The 27,040-nt window shown below is 52.2% G+C and overlaps 5 protein-coding genes and 1 non-coding gene across 6 annotated transcripts; 4 read left to right on the plus strand and 2 right to left on the minus strand.

The window, feature by feature from the left end:
• Positions 1-1,908: 1,908 nt before the first annotated feature.
• On the plus strand, positions 1,909-3,406 carry AYO20_00545 (hypothetical protein; the record flags this gene model as incomplete). The annotated part of the gene is made up of 2 exons (XM_022638856.1): positions 1,909-2,781; positions 2,831-3,406. 2 exons carry the CDS (start codon positions 1,909-1,911, stop codon positions 3,404-3,406), a joined length of 1,449 nt encoding a protein of 482 aa, XP_022505139.1.
• A 2,004-nt stretch (positions 3,407-5,410) lies between these two features.
• AYO20_00546 (hypothetical protein) lies at positions 5,411-6,493 on the plus strand (the record flags this gene model as incomplete). The annotated part of the gene is made up of 1 exon (XM_022638857.1): positions 5,411-6,493. The coding sequence occupies one exon, from the start codon at positions 5,411-5,413 to the stop codon at positions 6,491-6,493; it is 1,083 nt and encodes a 360-aa protein (XP_022505140.1).
• A 1,156-nt stretch (positions 6,494-7,649) lies between these two features.
• Positions 7,650-10,331, plus strand: AYO20_00547 (hypothetical protein; the record flags this gene model as incomplete). Its single annotated transcript, XM_022638858.1, has 1 exon — positions 7,650-10,331. The coding sequence occupies one exon, from the start codon at positions 7,650-7,652 to the stop codon at positions 10,329-10,331; it is 2,682 nt and encodes an 893-aa protein (XP_022505141.1).
• Positions 10,332-17,235: 6,904 nt separating this feature from the next.
• AYO20_00549 lies at positions 17,236-17,314 on the minus strand. The gene has a single exon. It is a non-coding gene; the product is annotated as a tRNA-Asn (tRNA).
• A 684-nt stretch (positions 17,315-17,998) lies between these two features.
• On the plus strand, positions 17,999-19,318 carry AYO20_00550 (hypothetical protein; the record flags this gene model as incomplete). Its single annotated transcript, XM_022638859.1, has 1 exon — positions 17,999-19,318. One exon carries the CDS (start codon positions 17,999-18,001, stop codon positions 19,316-19,318), a length of 1,320 nt encoding a protein of 439 aa, XP_022505142.1.
• Positions 19,319-24,720: 5,402 nt separating this feature from the next.
• Positions 24,721-26,820, minus strand: AYO20_00551 (hypothetical protein; the record flags this gene model as incomplete). The annotated part of the gene is made up of 5 exons (XM_022638860.1): positions 24,721-25,959; positions 26,058-26,309; positions 26,384-26,465; positions 26,552-26,738; positions 26,799-26,820. 5 exons carry the CDS (start codon positions 26,818-26,820, stop codon positions 24,721-24,723), a joined length of 1,782 nt encoding a protein of 593 aa, XP_022505143.1.
• Between the last annotated feature and the right edge of the window lie 220 nt (positions 26,821-27,040).

Genomic DNA, 27,040 nt, shown 5'->3' on the forward strand with positions numbered 1-27,040 from the left:
GAAGAGGTGTTTGCGGCCATTCCACAACTTCAGATAAGAGCGAGGGGCATGAGGCGGTGAACACCAGGGCGTACGTCTTCGGTTGATGGACCGAGACAACCAAGATGGTGTGCACTTCAGCGGTCGCGGAGGAATTGTATGGCTGGAAAGCTGCCAAAGTTGGAGCAAGACTGCGAGGGATTGGGATGAGATGGGTCGGTTGGGAAACCCCAGTTTTCGGGTGCGGAGAGCTTAACTGCCGATCTGTGAGCCATTCGATACGCGAGCCAGTCTGTGACGTGTTGCCGTCAATTACCTCTGGGTCGATGGTCGACAAGCGCCTCACTCCCAGGTCCATCGAAAGCGAGGCGATGCGGTAACTGGACGAAATCAGTGCTCAGCTCATGCACCAGAAGCATCTGCTGGCGAGGTCGGGGCTGCTGGGGACGGAAACTGGCCAAGTCAAACCCCGAAGCTCGCGATCTCGAACCCTCGGCGGCTCCTCTCTCGCGCCCGATGATCGATCCACCTCTTTCGACGTCCGATCACCTGCACCATATTTGATCGACTCTCTTAGGGCAGATCTTACCATCGATGTCAAGTGCCTAGATGCCTGGATGCCTACCAGAAACCACCGAATTTTGAATGCTTGGATTCTGTTGGCAATACTACCTTCTGTCGACCTATTGGGTTTGGACATCAAGAGCGCCATCCTCCAGTATAAACCCCATTACCCAAAAATCAGCTCTGCACCCATGCACCCTATGCTAGAGTTCAAACCTGCATCGAGGGCTCTCCAATCGCCTAGCAAATGACGTGTTTCGGCGCCCCCCTTCAATGGTTCGGAGAAAGCGAAGCCTAAAGTCAAACGGGCGCCAAACGAGGAGAATCTCCAGCTTCAAGCCAACATTCGGCACACTTCTCCCATTTCTGAATGTTGTACATCAAGAGGAGGAAAAGAGAGATATTGCACAAAGCGGAAACTGGGCAGCAGAGTGAAGGGCAAAAATGTAGCTTTACTCGGGCGCCGTTTGTGACACCTACTAGGTCGGCATTTGAAAAAGAGTGACCTGGTCTGTGCTTCGCCCGCAGTGTCGCAGACAGGTTGGCGCTTGACGTCGGTGGTTTCTACCCTCGTACCGCCTTTGCATTTGTATCCACTATTGGCGATGGGAAGGAAAGACTGTTGCAAGCAGATCCGAGTTGACAGAATCCCCTAACCGCATCGAATTCCCTTTCCCAAACTTTCGAGTGCCAGACTTCCTCACACCCGTAGGCTCCTCGCCTCTTCACCACAGCTCCTCATATTTTCTCCTCTCGGTGACTACTTCGCTCCGACCAGTCGCGGAGCTCAGGCTTCATTGATTGAACGAGGCCCTTCACTTGGCTGGTGGGAACGCGATCTTTCAAATGGAATCGGACCCAGTGCCGCGGTTGCACCCTCTGCCTCACTCTCCAATGACATAGTCTCATAAACGAACTTCGCTCAGTCGTTAATCGGCAAGACCCTTTACCCGCTGGGGACAACCGCGCTTCTCATTGAAACCCATTTTTCCTTTCTTCACTTTGTTGTATGCCTACGTATCACCTCGATTAAAAAACCCCTTCCCTACCTGCTCATCTCGAAACCGCCGCACGTCCATGTCTGTTCTCCTTGGCCCTTGACGTGGTACCAAATTTGACTGACAACGGGGTTCCAGACCAGATCATCGCTACGCACCCCCACTCCTTCTCTTGCTAGGCTGCAAGTTCTCGATTTTCAACGGGCTGGCAGGGCTTGAATACCTTCTAGTGCAGTTTCATGCGCTGCTACAAGCCATCGCTAGACTCCTTGCACGACGAGAGACGTTTTCTGGTGCAACAAACCCATCCAATACACAATGAGATAACCTCTGCGACCTCTTTCTCAGCCTTTGGATCCAGTCCATCATGACGGCTGCTGATCATCATTTGTCTCTAGTCGGAGAGCCCCCAATGCCTCCCGGCAGCCCAACTTGGATACCAGATCGCTCCGACATGCAGCAATGGTCGACTTCGAAGACGCCGTTCGATCATGCTCTCTATAACGCTGCTGTTCTTCACCTGCCTCCTACCTCTTCTGAAGATGAACTTGATGATCAGGTTGCGTCCGAGGTACATAGTTTGGGCATATCACCGTTGCGGATTACCTCGGACATTGGAAAGATTGCTTCTTCAGTCTCGACTATTACCATCGCTTCGGGCTCCTTGAAGCAAAGCTCCATCCAATCCCAGTCCACCGCAGCGACGTCCTGTGCCTCTAGTGAGCATCGGCCAACAACACAATCGTCCCGGACCTCTGACTACACCCCGCCGAAACCGGGCGGCCTCTCACCTACCTTGACGAGCGAAAGAAAGAAATACTCACCACTAAAACGAGGGTTCCAAAAAATGGCAAGTTTTCGAAAGAGACGGTCGGCGGGTTTGACTGCGTCTTCAACCCTTACAAGTATCAACAGTGACGCCGACAGCAACGGTAGCGAAGATCAGTCCGTGAACATGCGAAGTCCCACGTCGGTCAAATCGAGTCAGAGCTCGTGGTCGCAACCATTATTCATGGCAAAATCAAGTTGTGAACCGCCAACGTTGGAGGACACAGAAGCGTTGGAGAGAAGTATGGGGTGCAAGGAACTACTCAACCTTCAAATGACTCAACTGGATGAAAAGGGTCGTTTTCTAGAGTTTCAGGCTTCATTGATGGCGCACTTGCGATCAGAACGCGATTTTCTCAGGGCACAGAAAAAGACTTCGCATGCAAATGCCATTGCTGAACAAAGAGCAAAGGTTCGTTTGGACTTGAGACTTTGTTGACGTTGTTGCTGATGCGTGACAGATTGAGCGGGCAGTAGAAGACCTAGAAGCGCGACAACTCGAGGAAGAAATGAAGATGGAAAAGGATCATGAACTCGAAAAGAGAGCTATCATGTTGCGCTTACGGCATATGGAAGCTTATTGTCAGAATCCCACTCCACCTGAGACTCCTGTGGATCCAGTCTCCAGACATGCTTCTATCGATTCGATCTTCCCAGAACGCAAAGTCACAGATAAAGACTATCACAATCTCGCCCAACAGTACCGTGAACGAGACATCATGGACACCCTGCACACTTCCAAAATCAATGTTTTGCGGGGCAAGCAGAAGAGAGCTGTGGAGAATCTCATACGGAAAAAGGAAAAAGAGATGGAAGTTCTGGAAAGAGACCAGAAAAAGGAACTGGCTGTCATTGATCGCGACTTTGCCAGCCAGGAGGCCGATTTGAGGATGGTCCTGGACAAGAAGAGAGCGAGGCTCGAATCAAGGTGGCGAACCCAGGCCTTGATTGAGCGCACGAAACTGGAGAAAAAGAGCGGCCTCCGATACGCCCCGTTACCCGATGTTGTCGCCATCAAAGACATTGACTGCTGCTGAGGACAGGAGGATGCGATTCGGTCGAATATCAACACATGGCTGCCGGCTTCACATCATCGCTACTATCATTATGATCTTTTGCGCGCCCCTTTTCAATCTGTGGTTCACGGCGAACAGATACCCTCTAAATCTTCGTACATGTTCTCCACGGCGCTACTTTCTTTCCTGCCACGGGTGTTAATCAGGACAGTCCCGGGGCAGGTCTTGTGGCAGGCAACATGTCTCGGTATGATACACCACATCCTGAGAGTTTGCATGCCTGAGCTAGGTCTTATTCTATGATGATGGATGCCACATAAACTAGCGGAATTATGACGAGCTACGGACGATGTTGACCATGAGGTCTTATGAGATCAATGATGGACCGCGATGATATGCTATCAAGTAGCTGAGCTACATTGCCTTGTGATCATAGAAAGGAGGAAACTTGTATGATTTTCGGAAACAACCGTGTAATGCAACAGGGCCACTAAGGTTGAGGATACTCCCTTGACACAAAGGCAGAATATGAATTTGATCACTTTACCTGTTGCCCTTCCACATACATGGATGGTTTCAACGCCCCCCTGACATGCGCCAACTCCCGTGAGTCAGGCAAGGGTTATTATCGCCATCTCAAGGAACAGTGAAAAAAAGGGCGCCAGATTCCGACCAAATGAAACCATCTTCCATTCTGGCTGGCTTGTCGTTTTCAACTACCACCTCCTTCCCGGGAGGAGCAATTGATTGATTTTTTTTTTTTTTTTGGAGATCTTGTGTATTTGACCTTTTTTCTCAGGCGGTGTTCCCAGGGACAGGGTTGTGATCTCACGCGGCGAAGTAGTCGACGTCGAGGTGTCATTGAATCCTCTAGGTTTCTCGTCCGTGAACCACTCCGCGTTTGCGGACCACTTCTTGCCTGCTAAGAGACTGTCGTCCAGCCCTTCCGGTGCAGTAAATGTCAAGCGTCCATTTCCTGCACTCCCATTGCACGCTTTTATTCACTGCGGCCAGGTTCTGAGCCGAGGAAAGTCCTCGGTTGTTGACTGATCCTTTTAAGTTGGGCACGTCCAGATGCGTCGTGAGAACAAGCCGAATGGTGTCCTTTTGCTGTCCCAGACCAACTGATCCCTGATTCTGTACCACCGTCTGCACCCGTCGAACGCGGCAGAGCAAAGAGAGCGATTCGTATCAGATGGGATGCTACATGATGTTGTAGAGCAGCGGCATCGGGGATGTGGGCAAAGCAGATGGGACAAGGCCGATCGGCAACCTCACACACAGATTCTGCCGCTCGCAGAAGGTCAGTGGACTCCAGTTCTGTGCGATTCGACGCAAGGGCCTCTCTAATGTGGTGCTTGTAGGCGGTGACTGTCAGGAAAGTGGCTATATCAATATCGCTGTTGCCCAATCTCAATGCAACCTGTAGGACTTTTTTGGTCGGAGTCCTCGTTGCAGGACTTGTGACCCGCGCAGCGATCCTGTAGAGAGCATCGATTGTCTCCACTATGCTCTCCAGGATCAGGCTGAAGTCTTGCCCATCGAGGCGGCCAATTTCGGAACCATAATCAACTCCAGCGTTGCGTGTATATACCTCCTTTGTTGACTTACATCATCTATCGTAATCATCGTCGTATGTACCAAAAGGTCGTTAGCACTGCACCGTCGTATTCTGCTTTCAACCTGAGTGAGGTGAGTGCGGCGACGAGTGCAAAAGGTTCAAGGCGAGCGCGTTCAGGGGCAAAGCAGCAAGTCACGTCTCGTAGCAGCACGTGAACTGCGGGCAAATGGGATATTTTTATCCTGCGCCCGCAACAAAGGCAACTAGGCACCCAGATTTCGCCTCTTCTTCGTTCGTTGAACTGGCCACCCTGTCTCTTTGAGATGCCCTCTTTTACCTGCGGGAATGCAATAAGCCTATACGCGATAGAAATGAGCTTGCGTTTCTTCAGTCTCTGGCGTCTTACATCTTTCCATGGTTTGTCGAGGGCAATAACTTGAAGCTGAAGCACTACCAGACGAAATATGGCAACCGTAACAAGGATCAAACTACTTCTCCTCTTAACCCTTCTCCTAGCAGGCACAGCTCTCTCAGCTCGCAAGACAAACCCTAAGAAGGTCCCCAAAAATGCTGTCTTACTTTCCAAGGTTTCTGCCATCACCGTCCGCGCCGGCAAACAAACCACCTCCCGTCGAGTCTCTCCCGTGCCTCAGCTACAATGCGTGGGAAACCCCAGAATATGCAAGCTATACTCGGTTGATGTCATGAGGTGCACCAACGAGGGTTCTGACTATGATGAAAACAACGTGCAGTGGAGCTGCAAAGCTTCCCTTCCCGAGGAATTCAAGCTGGGCAGCACAGAAGTGACGTGCGAGGGCTACGAGAGCAGCGAAGATCCATATGTTCTTTCGGGAAGTTGCGGTGTCGAGTACGCACTTCTGTTGACCGAGAAGGGAGAGGAAAAGTATGGTTCTGGAAGCTTCTTTGACTTTCGTGGCGCACAGCGCAGTGAGAATACGGCAGAGAAATACGCTGGCTACTTGTTCATGGGATTGTTCGGGGTGGTTCTGTTCATCATCTTGCGCGGTCTCTACAATGCCTGGCGTAGTGATACACCGAGAAGAAGACCACGAGGAGGCGGAGGGTTGGGGGAGGTGGAGGCGACAATGATCCTCCACCTCCATACGATCCCCGGCCACCTCCCCGACCCAAAAAGGCCACCTGGTCATCAGGCTCAAGTTCAAGCGCAGGAACTACCGGGGCCGGATATCAGGAACAAGGCTGGCGCCCCGGATTTTGGACAGGGACGGCTGCTGGAGCTGCCGCAGGGTATTTGGCTGGGAGGGGTGCGCGCACACAACCTGCGCCACAAGCCCCGGCGACTGGGGGATGGTTTGGGGGTGGAGGAGGCGGCGGCTTTGGTGCATCGACCAGACCAGGGCCATCTTCAAGGAATACAAGTTCACCGAGCTCGAGCTATTCGAGCACCAGACACGAAAGCACTGGGTTTGGAGGGACAAGCCGCCGGTAAGAGATCCAAGGTTGAGGGAGACTTGACATACCCAAGGACGTCTGATTGGCGCTTGTGGCCTCTGCATCTCACATAAAACAACTTGGATCCACTGTATACCCATACTCCCTTGATATTCTGGATTTAGTCTCCTAGAATTCGGGGGATTCGAGGTGGGAATAGTATTGCTGACGCGTCCCGAACACGTGGGCACGTGATGATCCAGCGGTTTGTCACGTTGCACAACTTCACCTCAGCATGCGCCATATTATATGCTGGTGACTGATCCTAATCGTAACTCATCTTGAAGCCTCGCATTTCCTCTGTACGGCTTTCGCACTAGCTTGCACACGTAACACGGACCTCCGTGCTTGTTGATGGATCTTGTTGGTATAGACAAAGGCTGAGGAGCAGCCACCCGACAACCACGGCATCTCGCAGCCTTGCCCACATCCCACCCACCTCGCACCCTTTTGGATATCGCATCAGACGTGGCTCCCCGTGCAGCTTTCCATGACATACATCCTCAGGCTTTGATTTTCAGCTGATTATAGTCGTGATGTGAGCCTACCAGTGTTCCCCAGTTCAATCGTGAGAGACCAGGATCTGGGAGGGCTGTTTTGCCCCAACATCGAAACCGCTGTAGCCATCCTCTATCAGCATTAAATATCAACAACACCCCGATCCTGCCAAGCCTGTGGGCAAATATCAGCTTGACCTCTTTATGTTGGATACCTGCGCCAAGGGCATCGCGTTCAAAATCACCATCAAAACTATCTATTAGTCTGGCAGACCCTTTGTCATTGCGTCTTCGCGACAACATCTCCTGATTGTGCAACGGCGGGAATCCACTTCGTCTTTGTTGATGTACAATCGCCTACGCCACTGGTCTTCCTGAGCAACTGTCTTTGTCGACATTCACCATCCAATATTTCAAGGATCATTTGAGGCCGCACTCTACCGGAGACCGACTTCGTTAAGATCATATCCAGACACTAAACCGGTTACTTCACTGCACGCTGACCTTCACCTCACCCTAATCACCAAACTTGTTGGAGGTAGTCTTGTCATTCACTTCCAAGAGGAGATGTTCTGGGTCTCTTCGACATAGCCAGGCTTACCCACCGAACTGGCTAGACTCATCACGTCTTGGATAACGCACGTCAAGCGTTACACCTGCTCAAATTGAGACGAAGTCATCCCGCGACCGCCTACGACAACACGCCTGCGCTTCCGTGAGACAAATCACAAGAATGGCGCCTCAAATCATCGACCTTCTCTCTGATGACGATGAGGATTTCGATCCATCTTCCCGGCCAACTGCAAAGAGACGCGTTAGACATCCTGGGCCAAGCCACAGTAAGGAACCTGGCAGAGGCACCAGACAAGATTTCACGTCTGAAAACTCACAAATCCCGCGCGAGATGATTGATCTGAATACCCTTCCTCGAAATACGCCAGAGAATGAGCATCTCATTCGTATTAATGCATCAAGAAGTTCCACCGTCAGTAGCCACACCGAACGTGGCACTCCCACTCAGCCATTGCATTCTATCGCACGAAGAGACAACAGCAAGGGAAAACAACGCCGGATCGAGATCTCAGAGGTCGACTTGTCTGAAGACGGCGACGATATTGGTGAAAAGAACCTCTCCAGCCATGATGAGGAGGTTGCGTCTCTTGGCTATGATAATGGCGATCTTAGTGAAGATGAGGCGCTGCGGCAAGCGATTGCCTTGTCGCTTCAGGAACAGACACCTCGTCGCCACGCGAACAATGAAGCCGGTGCAAGCACGGACTTATCTTCAACCACGGTGAGTAAGGCACATGGGAAACAGAGGTTAAACGCCCGACCTCTCAAAGAGACTGCTCCTGCAAGACCCGCAGATGAAGTCGCGGTAGATGCAGCACCGGACAATGGAGTCATTTCTCTTTCACCCACGCCCTCTCACCGTACCCCTCCATCCTCGCATGCGATGACAAAAGTACCTTTGCCTTCACCGGGATCGACACCGACACCACCACCAGCCTCTGCGGACCAGTCCCTTCCCAATGCAGCCCAGGATGGACCTGAATTGTCTCTAGACAAGAGAGCTCCAGACCTCCAGGTATCAAACCAAGACCCCAGTGCCAGCCGCAGCATGTTCAGCCTGGCGAACCTCGACCGCCGACAAATGGAGGCTGAGCGACTGGCGCGTCGGAAGCGTAAGCTCGAAGTCGAAGGATCGCACGATGCTGGTTCCCAAGAAAGCGAGGGCCGCAATACCAAAGCACTCAAGCTCAGCCAACCTGTGTCCGCGATGGCACCGGACACCAGAGCTCCAATTGGGTCTGGAATTACAAAGACGCAGCCAACACAGTCAAATGAGCAGCACCCGGGCCACGGCGTACGAAAGGACAGCAGCGGCTCGAGACACCACATACAATTGCCAGAGAGAAACGTTCGAGAAACAGCACAAGCAGCGAGCAGCTTCCAGACTAGACAGCAGACAGGAGCTGCCAAACCAGCGTCTCAAAGTTCGAAAGCTAGAATTCCAGACAACAAGAATGGCAAGGGCAATAATAGCCCCGTTGTAGCAGCTCCAACTGACGCTGCAGCACCTAATCCAATACGCACCAATCCCCCATGCATTCAGATTGATGATGATGATGATGATGATGACGGCGAAGGCTACAGCAATAACACCTTTGGTACCAGTATCAACAACAGCACCGCGAACCTCTACCCCGACGGCATCGCCCTCAAGACATACGTTGCCGGCTACCCGTCCGACAGCACCATCACGTTTGAGCGAGTTGTGTCACCCTCCTCGCAGCTGGAGTCGTGCCTCCTGTCCTCCTTCATTTGGGACTTTGACTGGCTGCTGCCGCACTTTGAGACACGACGCACCAAATTTCAGCTGGTCATGCACGCCAAAGACGCGCAGAGGCGGCAGGCGGTGGAGAGGGATTTTCAGGGGGTGCCGAACGTGAGGTTGACATTCCCGCGCGTGGGTGGCAACATCAGCTGTATGCACAGCAAGCTGATGCTGTTGTTTTACAAGGACGAGGGAAGGGAGATGAAGACGGGCGCGGGTGCAGTTGCAACCGCAGAAGCATCGACGATGGGCCCAAAGGGATTGTTTGGTGGTGGTGTTGGCGGTGGTTGGCAGCAGAGCAGCCGAAGATGTCGCATCGTGGTTCCTACGGCTAACCTCGTCGACTTTGACTGGGGCGTCGGCGGCTTCATGGAGAACACAGTATGGCTGATCGACTTACCTGCCAAACAAGCCTCTGACGCAACGACCTCGTCATCCTCACATGGTGCGACAACAACCGCAACGCCACCCGTGGGAGACAGCTACCAGACCTTGTTTGAAAAGTCCCTCAAGGAGTTTCTGAGAGCGCAGACCGTGCCCGACGACGTACTGCACAAGCTGGACCTGTTCGACTTCCGCAAGACCGAACGCTACGGCTTCGTCCACTCGATTGGCGGCACTCATGTCGGGCAAGCATGGCAGACCACGGGGGTCTGCGGGCTCGGTCGAACCATCACGGATCTTGGATTGGCCGCGGGCGCCGATGGTGGTGGTGCTGGTCGCAGCGGACCCGTTCAGATGGACTACGTGTCTTCATCAATCGGCAATCTAAACGACGAGTTCTTGCAATCCATGTACCTCGCCGCCTCAGGCGACAATGGCCTGAGGGCGGTGGATCGAAGGGGCCCGCTCAAACAACAGGGAAGCTGGAAGAAAAACCTTCGCTTCTACTACCCGAGCGACAACACGGTCCGGACGTCGAAAGGAGGCCCCGACAACGCGGGAACAGTCTGCTTCTCGTCGGCATGGTGGAACAGTCCCCAATTCCCCCGATCAAACATGTACGAATGTGTCAGTGTTCGCGAGGGTCTCCTCATGCACAACAAGGTACGTTTCAATCCCCTGGACGTGATGTGATGATCTGCATCGTTTTAATGATATCCATGTCATATCATTGTTGCCAACAACAACACTTTCCCAAAGAAATCAATCTTGGGAAAAACAGGACTTCGATTCCACCGTTCACCCCTCCTCTCCCCCCACTCTCTTTATGACAAAAAACCCGCTAACCTTTTAACCATGCCGACTTTTGTAGCTACTGTTTGTCAGATATGCTTCACCGGCCGAAAAGTCTCGTCAGTCAGAGAAAAACATCGGGTGGGTGTATGTGGGTAGTGCGAATCTCTCTGAAAGTGCTTGGTAAGTACAGTGGGTGGCCCCAGTTTGTTGTTTCTGGCCTACTTTGCTTGCTTGGCCTGGTGGCCCCCTCCAAGTACCCTCCGTCTCGTATACTCCGTGCTTTCCGATCTGTGAACTCTGGGTACTGCTACTACGACTACTCGGTCCTTGAGAGGTTCCGTTAGGTACCTAACAGACAAGGGTGAGAGAAAGACAGAGAGAGGGAAAGAGATGACAAGGGAAGGGGTCCGATTGCTCGAGGTCGGCTATTAGTGGACATCGGCGATCCTTTGGAACTATTTTCCCTTTCCCTTTTCCCTTTTCCCTTTCGCAAGCTGACATGCATCCTCTTTTGTTTTGACAGGGGTCGACTTGTTCAGGACCGGTCCACCAAGACGCCTAGACTCAATTGTAGGAACTGGGAATGCGGCGTCATTATTCCAGTACCTGCAACAACCAGACGTGGCTCAAGCGTCTTCTCCGTCATCGACAGAGACACTGCGGGGCTCGCGGCGTTCAATCACATTGTTCCCGTGCCCGTGAGACTTCCCAGCGAATGTCTCGAGAAAAAGAAACCGTGGACAGAATGAGGCATGGGGATTTTTGGCTCCCAAGATGATGGGCCCGTGCCACAAACGCAGAGAGGGGGAAGCCACATGGGATGTGTGAACAGCAAAGTCTAAGAGCTTATTTCCAGGGTGACTACTACTGATTAGGAATTTGGATCGGATTTCGAGCCTCAATGGATGCTGGATTGAGTTACTGTTGATTTCGAGCCCCTCAAGGTTTTCGAACGGGAGGACCATGTGAGAAGGAGAGCTGCATGTCGAATAATATGCGCTCTGGTATTGACGGCACGATTTTCGCATGCATGCCTGTATCGCACTGGGGTCTAAATGCTCGGAAAGTCCGCATTCGGTGGGTCGGAAAATTGTGCTCGGGATCCGCACCTCCAATTTTTGGATGGGAGGATGAGGACGAGAAGGAGAGTGCGACAAGGCAAGAAACGCGAGACGGGTCGCAAAATTGCTGGCACAAAGCAGGTGCGAGGGGAAGGGGGAGGTTAGCAGGAGGGCATGAACTTGGCATATGCTAGTCACAAGTCGAGTGACCAAAATTGTGGACCGTAAGTTGCTCCCTGCGGTTTGGGATTTGTCCTAATTCCAGATCTCGCCACCGTCTCTTTTCGTGGGATGTACTCCGTAGAGCTGCTCTCTGTGTTGATGTTGCTGCCCAGATCGTGTTTGTTCTGTGATGTGGGCGCACCGCCATACCCCAGGTTCCAGTAAACACAGATACAGAGATATAGTTAGGGGCCGAGATTCACCAGTAACTTTGTCGATGGCTCTGATGAGTTCGCATGTGAACCTTCCATCTGCTCTTCAAGGTTTCGGTAGTACTTGACCTTGCCATCTACAGTAGTGGCCTGGCCTCTCCTCAATGGATTGTTGGTATCAGCAGGTAATCTGGAGCCGATGAGGAGGGTCGTCCGGCTGCAGCGGGCCGGTATGCCTTGGTGTTGACAGAGTTTTTTCTTTGTCACTTGGTTCTTTGTGTGTGCCAGAGTTTGAGTCAGCTTGTGCGAGCCTATACAGCGCACTTGAGCGAATTTCTCCACAGGCCCAGTTCGGACCAGAAGTCTTTCAGAACGGGGGTATCTCATGGACCTTGAATTGGGAGGGGGAACTCGCTACGACGGATCGCAGCGATGTGACAGGTCGAAAGGAAGGATTCGATGGAGAGGGGGATCGACTCAGTTGGCGTCGAGGCTGCTATTGCTTGCAGGGAGAGACTGTGGTGCTTGAAAGGCGAAGGTAACTGGTCAGTTTCAATGCATATCCGCACATGTCCGGAACTCACATGCATTGACTTTGCTGCGGGGTGTGCGCGAAAGACGCCAGTGGACGGAAGTTGTAAGGAGTAGCAAGGAGCGCGAGAGCCATCTCATTTGCCAGTGCGAGACAACCGGCGACGGGTCTAAGAACCGCTAGGAACATGCTCGTTTCCACCTCGCAGTGCCTGGTTGGGCTGATGGTTAGCTGATTGATCGAAGATGCTGTTCACCCGAAAATGGCCCCAACTGGAGAAAGGGATGGATGAGCGGTCAGCAGAAGACAATGGGAAGGCCGAATCAGGGCAGGGAAAGGATAGACGAACGCCATCCGAAGTGCTATGTGCCAAAACACGAATCATGAGTTGATCGTGCAGGAAGGAGAAGGAGTAGTCTCTAGCTTCGACTGTAGGTAGCAGACAGAATGGGAACGGGAGCGACAGAGTTGTCCAAATTCGTCGAAGCCGTGGGCTTGTTCTAGATTGCAAATGTGCGAATCACCTGATAACAAATTGAGAGCGCGGTTCGCTACATGGATGTGTCTCTTGGTCATTGCTTGGTGAAGTTGGGGCCATTTTTCAATTATCGACCAAGGATACCGACTTGTTCCGGGGAGGCAGCCTGTCGTCAGCACATAATTTATTGCCCGGCGTGTTCCATCTTCACCATTCCAGTACGAGTAATTGCAGGCCTTGGACCCTGAAAAGGGCAGTGACAGACAGACAAGAGGCGCAACCCCCTTTGCATGCGAAGTGGCTTGTGGGCACCGAGCGCCAGAGCCAGTGACGTTGTACGGCCCTAGTCGCCTTACAAGTATTGCTACTACAGAGTAGATCTGTACAATAATTAGTACTACTATTCGTATGCACCTCCCAAGTAGTATTAAGTAGTATTCGCCCTGTCTCCACGGCCCCCCCCCTCCCCCCCCCTGCGCAATCCTGGCGTGGGGACCCCTTACAGATGAGGCGATGCTGGTGTCACCTCTCATGCTTCCCCGCCAGCTTTTGGTTTTCGCTTCTCCATCTATCGCTATTGTCATTTGGTACCATACCCTTGGGATCCAACGAAATCCTTGGTATGCATTTCTATTGCCACTGCACCCACAAAGAGCCATCGATCGTGCAACCTCGTGTTCGCTTCCAAGCCCTCTAACAGCAACAAAGTCGGATCCCACTCCGCAAGGCTTGCGACTTGCGTGGTGGTTTGTAGTGGCATTAGCCACATGCCCGGAAAGCGGAGCTTGAGCAATCGCCCCGATTCACATAGGCCTGGTCAAAGCTGCAGGAGGGCCGCGACAGAGACACAATTGCCTACTTAGGATAAGATCATCCTCTCACCGTTACCAAAGCGGTCGCTTGTCAAACAAATGGCAGGTGTTTCTGGCAAGCCACCGAGCTTCAGTGACCACTAGATCGATGTCAATCGGTGTCCCAGCTCGTCCTGCATATTCCAAAGGTTGCGATGGACCTGGGGAAAGAGCTAGTTATTTTCTGTCAGCCACCAAGACTCCTAGCTGATCCCGTCTCGGGCTGCCTGATCCCAGGTCATGGCTGCTTTTGGAATGAGAAAAGCAGCCGTGTTTTCTCCCCACTAATGTATTGACCTCATCATGACTCTCAAGGCGGACGTGGGTAGGGTAAGTATAGCCCTGGAAGGAGTGAGGGTTTCAGTGGTGGGCCAGCTTCGGAAGCCAGTGCAGACGGTCGTCTCGATTGAGTCGGGCCAGGAGATTGTGGTTGGCTCATTCCAACAAGGAATATTGGTACCGGGGTTCTGGCCCAGACTGACGGCACAGAATACCTCGTTTGTGCGAGGTACATGGGTGCCTTCATGGGTGCTGGCAGAGAGAGGGGTGGGGTTGACTGCAATGCAGCAGCCCATGCCGACACAGCGCAGTGGTCGTGGTGGCAACTTTGGAGCCGCCGAGACGCCCCAGCAGACCTCTTTTTGGTCCCTTCGTGCGTGCCGCAACCACTTGACTGGACCATGGTTGGAATGACGGGGGGTAGGTCAAGGTCAGAGGATCCGCTGTTTCCGGTTTTTCGGAGCTTCGGGGCGCCGTCCCGAGCAACTCAGAACAAACGAGAAAAGTAAAGTCTCGTAGTGGCATGAACATACACTATTACTTTGAACACTACTATTGAGAAGTGTGTAACTAGGCAAGCCCAAGTCCTTTCCAGAAATCTTTGCGTGACCTTCATTTCTCTCCCAAACATCTAGGCAGTCGGATGCTTTCTCCGGATCGTCTGCATGGCCTGGGGTGCTGTCAAGGCATCAGTAGCCACAGAGCAGCCAATGGGGGAAACCATCTGGTTTGAAACCCTGTAAAGCTGGGACAAGGTCGACGAAGGTGGCACATGCCCACCTGAAGTCTTGTGAAAGGGGAGGGGGGGGTCCACGGATCGGGCTACTGGCTCGCTAGTGGGCGATATGCGCGCTCTTGCGCTTGAGAGCAAAAATGAACCTGGACAAAAGGCACCATGGTATTTTCGAAACACTGTCTGTCCATCAAGCTTCCTGCCCTTCCCCTCCCCCAGATGACTTTGAGGGGACATTTTGGCTGTGAGCAAAATGGATTCGGCCACACTAGTTCAGTTAAAGGTCGCGTGCCCTGACCAAGCAAGGTTTCTCTCTCCCCTGGCCTTTTGAGCCCATGTATGTATGAGTGCCGATGTGTCCGAACCGACCCCAGACGATTGTCGACATGTGGAAATCTCGGTCATCCCCTGATTGCCATGTCTTGCGCAACACCACGCTCCACCCAGACCGCCACATTATCAACCTGGTGGGCGACCCGTACTCCATACTAGTTGCTCCCGAGCCTCTGGCTCGTACACCCCTCTCTTGCTTGTTGTTGTCATCCGAAATGAAATGCCCCGGTGGTGATGAACTCATGAGTCTCTCTCGCTTACAATGAGCCGGCACGAACCCCGGCGCTGATCGGTTTTTCTCTGGCGGTTTCCGTAGGCGAACACCGGAAAAGTAGCACGTAAGAAGGTGGTTCGAGAGCAAAGAGCTCTGGCCAGGGCCGGTTTGGGGAGAGGATTGTCACTGCTGTCTGTATCTGGCATTGGATCAGCACTGTACCATAATCGAGATTTGGGAGGTTGGTAAACAATGACACTCAACTCAGGCAGACAAGGGGCCCTAGTGAGCGACACCCTCTTTTTCGCCTCCACCCGAACAAAGAGAGGTATGAAAGGCAAAATAATGGACCCCCCACTCGCTAAGCAGGCTGAGTGAGGCACTTGAGGGCGTGGGCAACTAGGTTTGTGGCTTTCAAGATAGCGCATCTCTCTCGGATACGCAGTGTCGAAATTCAGCCCGTCGGATCGAGTCCGTAGGCGGCGACTTTTTGTGCCCTTCGTACCCTTGCAGGCGAACAATGAGCCCGCTTGGGACCCAACAGGTGGTTTTCTGGACCGAGTCAGTTTAGTGTCTTGCCCTGTCGATTGAACCTGAAGCAGTCGCAGAACCTGGAATTCTCCTCCAGTTAGGTGGCCGCGGGGCTTCAAAGCGTACCAGTCGCTGTGAAGCAGTAACCCGTAGTCAGGCCCCCTCTCCTCCTACCCTCCCCCCTACCCTCTCTTGCCCTTCCCTTACTTCTCTTCCACCTTCCTTCCCCATCTCAACTATCCACTACTACCAATTGCGAACATACAGGGCGTGCGGCAGCCTTAAGCCAATATCCACACCCAGCCAAATCAGCTGCTTAGATCGTCCCAAAGCTGAGATCTATTGCTTTGCGCCGCACGAACGGGCAGGTTCGCCTTCTCTTTCATCTTTCCATACGAGGACACCCTCCCTCCCTGCCTGCCCACTACGTCCCAGATGCCGTGCCGTCCTGTTCTCCCTTGCACCTGGCAAGGTTAAAATCTGGACTGGAGCGCACCATCTCGACAGAACCGCACGCTGCCAAAAGATACAGAGCCTACATAAACACACTGGACTATATCTACTGAACTCTTCCGCCTGTCCATACATATCTCCATCCCACAAAGTTTTACATACTTTCTTAGCCACAGTCTCCCTCCCCCTCCTTGTCATCCAGTCAGCCTTCGACCATCAGAGCAGCAGCTCCGACATCCGGAACTCAATCTGTTGCCCCTTGTCACTTCCTTGTTTTGCCCCAGACCACCAGTCAAGAAAAAGAAGCCCCGGGTGTCGAAAGGACCAAATTGAAGTCAACTTTGACCCAGAGAAAACACTGTCAAATGAATGCTTGATACCTGCCAGTGTGATCGCAGCCCTGCCATTCACAAGGACCATTCCAGCACAATCGCCCACGTTCATTCACGGCCTGGGTTTCTGCTTGAAGTACTGTACGAGGGAGAATTCGTATCTGGAGGCTGTTGCGACTCCTTGCCAACCCCAGGGGCACATCCTCAAAAGTAAATGCTGGTTTTACCTCCACGACGAATCTGCAGCTCTTCTCTATCCCGAACCCCTATCCGTCAATCACCCTGTCGATCCCGGCGTATCTCTCGTCGTCGCGGGGACATCTACTTAAGCCGATAGCCTTCTCGGATCATTTCAGAAACTTCAGCATCCTCAACCTCTGTTCGTCAGTGCCTACACCTCTCGTTTCCCGTCACAAAAAGGAAAATCTCCATTCCAACGTCCTCGCCTCCTTTTTCGGCTATCACCTTTGACCCCTCCTAGGACCTCTCTCAAATTACAAAGTCACTCAGAAAGGCAAATCCCTCTAAACCACAGGTTCGTCATCTGCCGGATCATTAAGTTTGGGCACATTTGGGTTGGCGCCTGTCAAGGTGGCGGAGCCCCCCCAGCATTCACCGCGAACTGGCGTGAAGTTAAACTGAGGCTTTCAACCCCAGGAGTTCGAGCCTCAACAAGACTCAAAGAACTACAGATCCTCCACCAACCCACCATAAACCATCACAGATCTCTTCTCAGTCACAAAGCATCAACTTCTTGGACGGCCAATTACTCGCTTATCCCAACTTCAGCCTTGTGTTAAGCTCAATACACGTCCGGAACTCGCCACTTACTGGCTATCCATCATTTACCTCTTGGTTGACAAGACCAGCCACTGCGGTTGAACCACACCAAACCCTCAATACGCTGGAGCTTTGAACATTGCAGAAGGCAATTTATTCACTTCGACCTTTTCCAAGTTGAACTTCAGCATCTGCGCATTTTTCTACAGTGCAGTCCCAAAGAGACCCACACACTGATACGCATTTCCTATCATCAACCTGTTTTGAGGCTGACCACACTGCTCTCCTACATTACTGTCTTACAACTCTGCCCAGCGAAGTCAGAGCACAACCCCAGAGCAAGGATTCCGCGCGAAAATTGCTTTTCACAAGCGTGGTAGCCGACGAAACAAGTGCCTTCTACTTGGGTCGACAACTCATATCCTTTCTCAACCTAACTCAGAACTCCAGAATTTTACCTCTCCTGAACGGCTTTCTTGAACGTCGCATGAAACTTCTTCTTCCCGGCAGTCCTTTTAAGATTAGAGCCTCAAGAAACGGAAACTCAGCCTCATAACACTTTTGCTCAGAGACACTTGCCCACCATTGCGCCGATACGCCACACACGTCCCGCCATGTCTTCTGGCGGAGCAGCGCTACAGCCAACCTTCCAAGGCCATGTAGCCACCACGCAAGACGCCCTTATTCTCTTCGAGGCTTGCCTGCAAGGGCACCTTTCACATGTACCTAGGCGACCGCACGATCGAGAACGAAGCAATCTGATCAGAAGCGGCTGCGTCTTCATTTATGAAGAAAATGCATCAGGAATCAAAAGGTGGACGGATGGGGTCACATGGAGCCCCAGCAGAATCCTCGGGAATTTTCTCGTCTATCGAGAACTCGACAAACCATTTCCACCGGGAGAGAAGAAGAGAGCCATGAAGAAGCAACAGAGACGTCCAAGCCGACCCGGTGAACCGTATGCTAGATCAGAGGGGGGCTCATTCTCAGATGGTCAATCTGGCAGCTACAATTCCGATCGCAGCGCCTCAACCGACGTGGAAAGACAGCTGATAGGTTCGTTGGTGGATTCCTACGGCTTCAAACAAGATGGCTTGGTCAAGAAGACAATGAGTGTCACGGTTCAAGGCGTTACGCATCACCTGGTCTCGTACTACCATGTGAACGACGTCCTTGCCAATCAGTTGCGGACACCATCGCAGACAGAGAATTTGCAATACATCCGTCCACGGTCTGAGCTAACCTCGAGACAAAGCTTTCGAGCTCCCATCGAGGATGTTGACGAGGTGGACGGAGCTCATAACTCGTACGCATATCGCGTGAATGCAGGCGGATACCCTCAGCCATACTACATGCCACCGGGCTACCCTCCTATGGCTCAACAGCCTAACCCACCCCAATACTCTATGGCGGTCCCTTCCATGTCCACGGGCTACATACAATCCCCAGTGACAGCATCCCATATGCAAGCACAACGAAACGACTATGGCCAGTACGACCAAACGGGGTACAATCGAAGCTATGAGTCCTTGAACAGCTCAATTCCTCCATCATCAAAATCAATTCCTGCCACGCCAACCACCATGGCTCCAATCATGTCGGACCGCTCCCAGGCGCAGTCGGCCATGTACCCGCCCATGAGTATGCAGAGGCCAGTCAACACGTTGAGCCCAGTCTCAATGGACTCTCGAGCAGCTGTGCCATATCGGCCGAGCCCATACGCAGTGACGCATGGTAACGGTGCTCAGATGGACCAGAGCCGGCAGAGTCAGCCCTCACCCACGCAAGTGAAGTACGAGGATCGCAGGGATTCGGCACCGCAGCCACCTCCAATGTATCAAAGCCCACGGACGCCGTACTATCCCGACACGGCCAGTCAGGCTATCCCCCAACCGCAGTATCCTCAGTGGGCAGGACAGGCTCACAACCCATAGATTGGATCAGGGGTTCTGGCACCTGTTGTGGCCGCCAACGACTGGGGTTGTTCTCCCGCGATGGTGGCACCACGGCTTCTGTCAGATCCTCGCTTTTCATATACTATCGGGTCACGTCCTTGACGGAGCCTGAGCATGCCCGTAACGCAGTGAACGTCGAAAGAGAACGAGCCCAATGAGGGAATATGTGTGTACCAGTCAACTGCCCTCGCTATTTTGGGAGGAGTATGAAAGGAGATGGTTATCGCGTCTTGGTGGGTTCGCCTTGGTCATGGAGTATCTTTGTGGTGGAGGTTGATGAGCAACAATATCGTCTTGCTTAAATCTGCGCAAGTCAGCATTTAATATCTTCTTTCTCATGCACTGGCCGTGTTACAGTCCGTTTTGCGAGTTATTGATTTCGTGTCAAAGATCCGAGTATATGTTCATGACAAGTATTGCAGTTATCCAGCTCTTCGTCAAAAAAATTGTGTGGATCCGTTAGAATCGGTCTTGAGCATCGCCAGGTCAATCTCAGGTGTTGTGAGTTGGATCCTGGCTCTGCGGCAGGAAGGAGGAAGGACACCGGGACCGGTTATTCGCGACTTCAGGGGGTTCCATATTGCTTGGATCGGAGTTGAAACGGTTTGAACATGCAGAGATCGAAGGGAAAAGGGTTGGAACAGAAACGCCGTGGTGGAAAATTGTGAAGTTCAAATTTGTCAATTGGGAACAACGAGGGCGGGGGTGTAGGAGGGCGAGGAGGGAGGTTAATGAATGACACGGCCACCAGGAGGTTCATTGAACTCGACGAGGAAAAAAAAGTTCGAGGGAGGCATATCTGTTTCTGTAGCTGTGTTTCTGCTCTGTACATGTCATGATGGGTGTGGGAGGCAAATGCTGTCTGTCGTTACAACGAGCTTGCTATTTCGAATTTCGATGCCTCGAGAATTGCTCAGAGGAATACCCTTCGTCTTATTTAAACATGTTCCAAGGCACTTGTTCAGACTTTATTCAGACTTTTGCGAGTTGGATCTACCGGCAAGGTGAAGCCAATTTGTACAGTTAGTCGGGAGCAACGACTAAGTTCGAGATAAACACCATCAATAAGCTCACACTCTGCGGTACCTACACCTTCGACTACAAGGTCCATCGTCGACGCCGTTGTGGGCTCGAGCCGCGCGAACAAATTCTTCTCTCCAAATAACTTTCCACGAGGAGGAGTTATTATATCATCCTTCAACTCAAAGCGGAAGCCCTATCCTCCCACTTGCAGAGAGCCAGAATTGAGAATTTCGACCGTGGCCCGTCCTTTTGGCCTTCAACCAGGTATGCCAGACCAGCGCTTCCTTGTAATGTGAGTATCTGCCGGCAATCACTCTGTCCCACCACTCCTTCTATGTCCAGTCACAAGATATCACTGGGGTGCTGTTGCAAGCATCTGCGCCTGCGCTGGACCGATGCTGATCTATTGATGTTACAGTCTCCATTACATCAAAAGGAATCACACCGCCGAGGAGCAGAGATGATTGGCGAAAGGTCAGCTGGCGTCTCACGCCAACTCGCCACTCGAAACATCCACCCTCAGCTTGGTCGGGTTCAAGCGAGATCTCGTCTACGACAACAAACAAGGGACTTCTGACTTGGACACAATTGAACAGACGGATACTCCTCGACCGAGGCAAGTCTTAGACAAGTCCTAGACAATGATTATTAGCCCATCGCCTCCGAGATCTGCACAAGAGTCTGTCCACTCGACTCAGCGTTCTGGGAGAGGAGACACGAGCACAAGAGGAGGACCACATCCCCCAATAATAGCAAGCAAGGAATCAAGTTTGAGAAAAACAGACGGGTGCGAGAAGAGGATGCTGGCCGCATGAATCACCGAGGTGTCGAGCAATGTGGAGATCCGTCGCCATTGCTCCATTGCGCCATTACTACTGTACAACCACTCCCCAAGCATGCCAATGGTGCCGGGGAGAAAGAGCTCAAAGTCTAAGTCATGCTGCTGCCATTCATAGTCGCAACAATATGGGGCATTCTGAGCCAGCCTGCGAGCCACATCTTCCGGGCGCCACTTTTCGTGCTCTGGTAAATGCCTTCCTGCTCCTGACCTTCCCAGTCTGTCCTTGGAGACGTTGGATTGGCAACCGAGAAGTCTCCGCCTGCGACATCTGACCTGACAAGATTGCCCTTGTCTGGTGCGACGTGCCCTGGAGGCAAGAGGTAGCCACGACATTGAGTGGTCGGTGCTCTGGGTCTGTGATGATTGCTTTTCTTCGAAGAGCGGAGTCCAATGCATGCGCAGATTCAACATTCCCGGCACTCCTGAGCAACCTCATCGAGGATCCGGGGGACCAACAGCCACCAGCTGGTGGGTTTCGGTTAGTCACTGTCCCCTGAGCTTCAAGGTGTCCACGTACCAAGCAAGAGTCTGCCGTATCTGTCGTCTGGCTTCCACAGCATCTGAGAGCAGCTCCAGGCGAAGCTTATCTGCACAAGAACGAGCATAGTCAGCGACTGATCTAGGCCTCTCCATCTGGGTCACCTGCACCGCAAGAGAAGGCGTCGCTGCAATACCACAGTCACCAGCAACTCTAGGCGACGCTGAATGTTTCTGTTCGCTTGGCCTTGTCCTCGTGCCCTCGTTCTTTGCTACAACTTTCTGAAACCATTCTCGGTTAGGCAACTGGGCAAGAGACAGAGACAAGAGCACCAGAACTACAAGGTCCCAAGGACATCTCTGGATCTCGCTTCCCCTAGCTCTTGAAGTCAAACCGAGAAGGCTAAGCACTGAATCCTTGGACTGCTCGCAGGATGTGCCTATAAGGTATTCCGCAGACCAAGTCCCCATGCGTTGTCAGCTTCGGGCTGGCAGACACTCGGCGCCTTTTGCCAGCTTGGGCCCTCTCTCTTCTCTCGTGGGTTTCACTTGTGCTCTAGCCTCAGATTCGGCCAAACTTTCGTGACCCCTTTCCTTTCTCCTTGCCGGATGTCCACAACAGGACTATTCAAGTTTTCTGTCTCACACAAGCTGTGTCTTGCAAGACTCTGCAAGATCTCAGAAAGACGATGACTTGTTGCACATGAATGGTGCCAGTGGCATCGTTTACCTGATGTGTATCGCTTCACTCCTGATACACCCACCGTGGCAGTGATCGGCCTGAGGCCCTGAGCTGGCCCTTGTGATCTGAAGCACTGGAACTGGAAAGATCCACCATGATCAGACGAACGAGGTGCTTTATAATGAGTTTCTGTTCAGCAAACACTGGGGGCACCACCCCACGCTTTGCTGCGCTATTCTTTTGCTCTTTGTGCTTTGAAACGTGTGTCTTGTCCTAACTGCCTGCTGGCAGGGAAACCAAATCGTTATTATTCACATTATGCAACCCATTATTTTTATTTTATGCCCTAATATTCTCGATCGACAACTTGATCCAACAGATAAGCCTATGAGCTATCTCTTGTCAGTTACACTGTGGATCGAGCTCAAGCAAAATGCAATCCTCTCGATGGTGTCCATGTCAGTCAGTGCATTATTGCACAAATCAAGGTGTCCCAACCGCATATTCTCTCTTGGATTGATCGATCCCCCGGGAGCTGAAGGCGGTGGTCGAGATTCTAACCCAGGAAGAGACCACAGAGGCATTTTCGCCAAAGCAGAGTGTCCAACACAAGAAGACGATCATAACTGGACCTGGACAGGTTACCTGTCTTGGTAGAGGATATTCCCATCAGTTTCAGAATTCAAGGCTGAGCGCCTAAGCTTACGCACTGATCATCTGTTCGAGTCCTCCTGAGTTGCGTTCTTCTCATGGCGCTGCTGTGTGTGCGGCCTCCTTTTCACAGACACTTTGTCTCGTTATGCTGTTCCCCTCCCCATTTGCCGTCTCGAGCTTTTTGGCCGAGTCCTCTCTCGATTGTCTTGTTGATTTGCGTAGGCTTTTGGGGCCGATAAACACCGGAGACCGTGTCTTTCCCACAACCCCAGTTAACTATCACAACGACTTCTTGTACAGGTACCCTACAGCTTCGAAAACGGGGAATGCTCCACCCGGAAAATTATAAGTTAGCGATCAGGTTATACTTTCATCCGTCCGAATTCTGCAGTCCACAAGCGAACAGGGATGTCGAGATCTGTACCGAGTATTTTCTTTTATCGCCCGGTCACGGGCCACGGGGCCCACGGCCGCCATGGGGGCCACGGCGACTGCAAATCGAATCAGCCACTTTCCGAGGGAACTAGGCAGAAGGCAGAAGGCAGAAGGCGGAAGACAGAAGATGGACGAAGGGGCGAGCGGGCAAGGAAGCGACCGATGTGACCGCACAAGGAAACAAGGACGCGCGCGGTACGCTGAACTAGGTAAATTAATCACTACTACTAGGTATTATGGTACTCGCTACGTAGCACCCTACCTACCTGCCTACCTAGGTAGACACCTCCAAGTACATATGTACTGGGGATAGTAAGCTACATACATAAGCAGCCAAGGGGAAAAAAAGGCAAAATAGACAGATAGAACGAGTAGGGACAAGTTGGTGGATGGGATGTGCAGATATACGAGGTATACACAGATATGCAGATGGGTCTTTGTACGAGAAGCTTTTTGGATATGATTTTCTCGGCTGGTTCTACAAGTACCGAGCGAGCCTTATGCTTGTATTTGTACTTGCATTTGTTGGAGTGCCGCCCACATGTGGATAGGCGTACCTACATACCTATCTACCTGCCATCTTTCCCCCCCAGGCATTTCCACACTCGGTGCCGAGAATGTATGTACGTGCTTATGTACCGAGGACTTACATGTTCTTGTACATGGACCCGATCTACGGTCATCTACTGTACCTAGGTACCTACCTATGCAGATATGTATTGTATGTATGTATGTATGTATGTGCCATGATTATATCGGGTCGAGTCGTACTGTTTAGTCCGGTACGGTACGGTACAGTGCAAGTCCGGTCTGTTCAGCCCAGCAAGGCTGAGCCGAGTAAGGAGTACTCGGTATGTTCCTTATCTACCTACCTACCCACCTACCTACCTAGGCGGATAGGGACTAAGGGCCAGGGGGTATGTATGTACTGTACGTATGTATGCAGTATGGAGTATGGAGTATAGCACGCGGCATCCGCATCCACTAATATCCATCATCCATCATCCGTGGTTCATAGTTCATGATGCATGATGCATTATATTGCCTTGCATTGTATTACTCGTGTAGACAAATATCTTGAAAGCTCCGCTGTAATAGAGGTGATAAACCAGTTGCTCGCCTGCGCCTACAAGGAACGCAGCACGCCAATCTCTCCCAAATCCGCCGAGTGATTGATTGGTGCTCGAGAAATCGACTGACGAAAAAATTCATTCATTCCAACTAGTATCGTTGGACCGTATTGTTGAACCCTTTGACTGGCCGTAAATTTCATTTCTCTTTTTTCCCTTCTGCTGTCGCCGCTGCGGCCGCTTTGGCAATTTGCCTCGCCTGAGCCTTGTCCATTGTGACATTCTGCTGCTGCTGATGATCACCACCAAAGACCTGGGGCAGCTTCCACTCGGGCATCTCGAGCTTGCGGCCGAGCTTGAGCTCAATGGCGTTCTTGAGGCTCTCGCCGCTGGGCATGGTCACCATGCTGCCGCGGCGCCGGCGGGTCTCGATGTCGGCGCGGATCTCGTCGATGGCTTCGTCGATCTCGCGAATTGGGTCGTTGGGCAGGCCTAGCGTCGGTGGGTACTGAGTCTCCTCGGCGATGGTTTTGCGCAGGTACGGGTGGTTGCGTTTGTCCAGACGCTTGGTCAGGGCGCGCTTGGCCGGCGACGCGAAGAAGGCCAACGACGCCGCCACCCCAATAACTGTGTAAAAGTACACGCGCGCCCAGATCTTGAGCGAGTCGTTGAAGCCCAGCACCACAAACGGCGCCGTCGTGAAGCAGAACGCCAGCTGCGTCGCCACGTAGCCTAGCACGTCGTAGTAGATCTTGTACTGCGTCGGCTTGGTCCCGTCGGGCGTCAGGAAAAACGGCCGCACATAACGCCGGAAGTTCTTGGCCACCGTTTGGATGAACGCTGCCAGCACAAAGGTCAAGTAGTAGCCTGGGAAGAAGCCGTGCCACAGGGCCGAGGTCAGGAACGTTGCCAATGTGGCGCGGAAGCCTGGTTTTTTGCCCTTGGGCGTGACGCGCAGGTAGATGTAGTTTCGCAACCACTTATTGGTGTTTTTGTTCCAGCTGTCTAGGTACGCGCGTGAGTTCTGTGCCGTCTCAATCCCCCAAGGATTGACGTTCTCCAAGTGGTCCCACTTCGCCTGGCCCGTCTTCTCGTCGATGCCATTGTAGCTGATTCCGGCCATGATGCAGGCACCTTCGGTGAGCGACCACACGCCGTAGTACTTTGTTCGCGAGGCGAACCCAAGCATCTGGAGCAGCCAGACCCGGTAAGGGAACGAGTATTTCATGTATTCGTCCGAGAGGAAGAATGGGACGTTGTACCACTGAGAAAACTGAAGGTAGGCACCAATCCAGATGAGACCCCCGATCGCTTTCCGTACCGCTGGTATTGTCGAGTGCGGGATGCGCCGTTTACCCTTGGTAGGGGGTGCTGTTGCTTTGCTACCTGGCGTCGAATCGTATATGCTTCCGTCGAGCCATCGTCTGTAGTCGGCATACTATAGTTTCATAACGTAGGGTACTAATTAGTTATGTTTCTTTCAGAGCCATCCTCCGTCTTGTTTCTGAGCATTGAAATGAGCAGAGACCAACTTACCTCAAATGCAGGCCCGGTGAAAATGGAAGGAAAGAAGAAAACATAGCCTGCAAAGTCGAGCAGGTTAGGCATCTTGTATACCGCACGGTCTTTCTGATTGTCAGTCAACAGTTCGCCCTTTAGTCTCCCGTCATGCACGTTCCAGCTGAAGCCATGTAGTTTCATGATCAACACCATTTGGCCGCCCGTTATGTCTACGAGACTTGGGTCGTCAATCCTTTGTCGTTCGATGTGGCTGATTGACATGTGGCCCTGAGCAATAATGTCAGAACTAAGTAAAAAAACCTGGGGGTTCAGGGAGACCGAACCATCAAAAAACAAAATACCAGCCATGGCATTAACGAGCCATCAACATAGTATGCTATTAGGTAGGTGCCAACTGCGTCTATGAGGAGAGTGACCGTTCCACTGCAAGTATTCTTAGCTTTTCTATCTTTGGTATGATAGAAGAGTAAAGATGGCCTTGACATCCTTGGTAATAAAGGAGGACTCACTCCCAAAGGTCATAAACGCCGAGCAGATAGAAGAGGGTGATGGCCACGCTGAATATGTTCTTCCATTGTCGCTTGTCGTCAGGAAGTCGTTTCAAGACGGCTGCAAGCGGGTATGAGGCTAGGAAGATCGCTAGTAGCTTAAGCTCATCGACAGAAGCCCCGATGGCCTTGGAGAGCCACACAAAGGCTGGATGGGATTGTCAGTAAGCTCTCCTGAACGGAGGGATGATGGAACAGCCCAACTCACGAACGTTTATCCCTGGCAGCATCTTTGTTGATTTCTCAGTCTTCTTATTCGACGCACAGAAGATCAAGCGGATGCCTGGGAGACAGTGGACAGTCGAAGACAGCAGACATTGTCGAGGGAATCTAGGGAAGTATTGGGGACAACAAATGACCAGAGATGAGGAAACGTGGGGGGGAAACTTTTTTGGGGACATGGATGACATCAAATCAGGTCACATGCCAGGCACCACGCGCTCATTGAGT

This window comes from Fonsecaea nubica, assembly GCF_001646965.1.
Source record: "Fonsecaea nubica strain CBS 269.64 chromosome Unknown Scaff2, whole genome shotgun sequence".
In the NCBI taxonomy this organism is placed as follows: Eukaryota; Fungi; Ascomycota; class Eurotiomycetes; order Chaetothyriales; family Herpotrichiellaceae; genus Fonsecaea; species Fonsecaea nubica.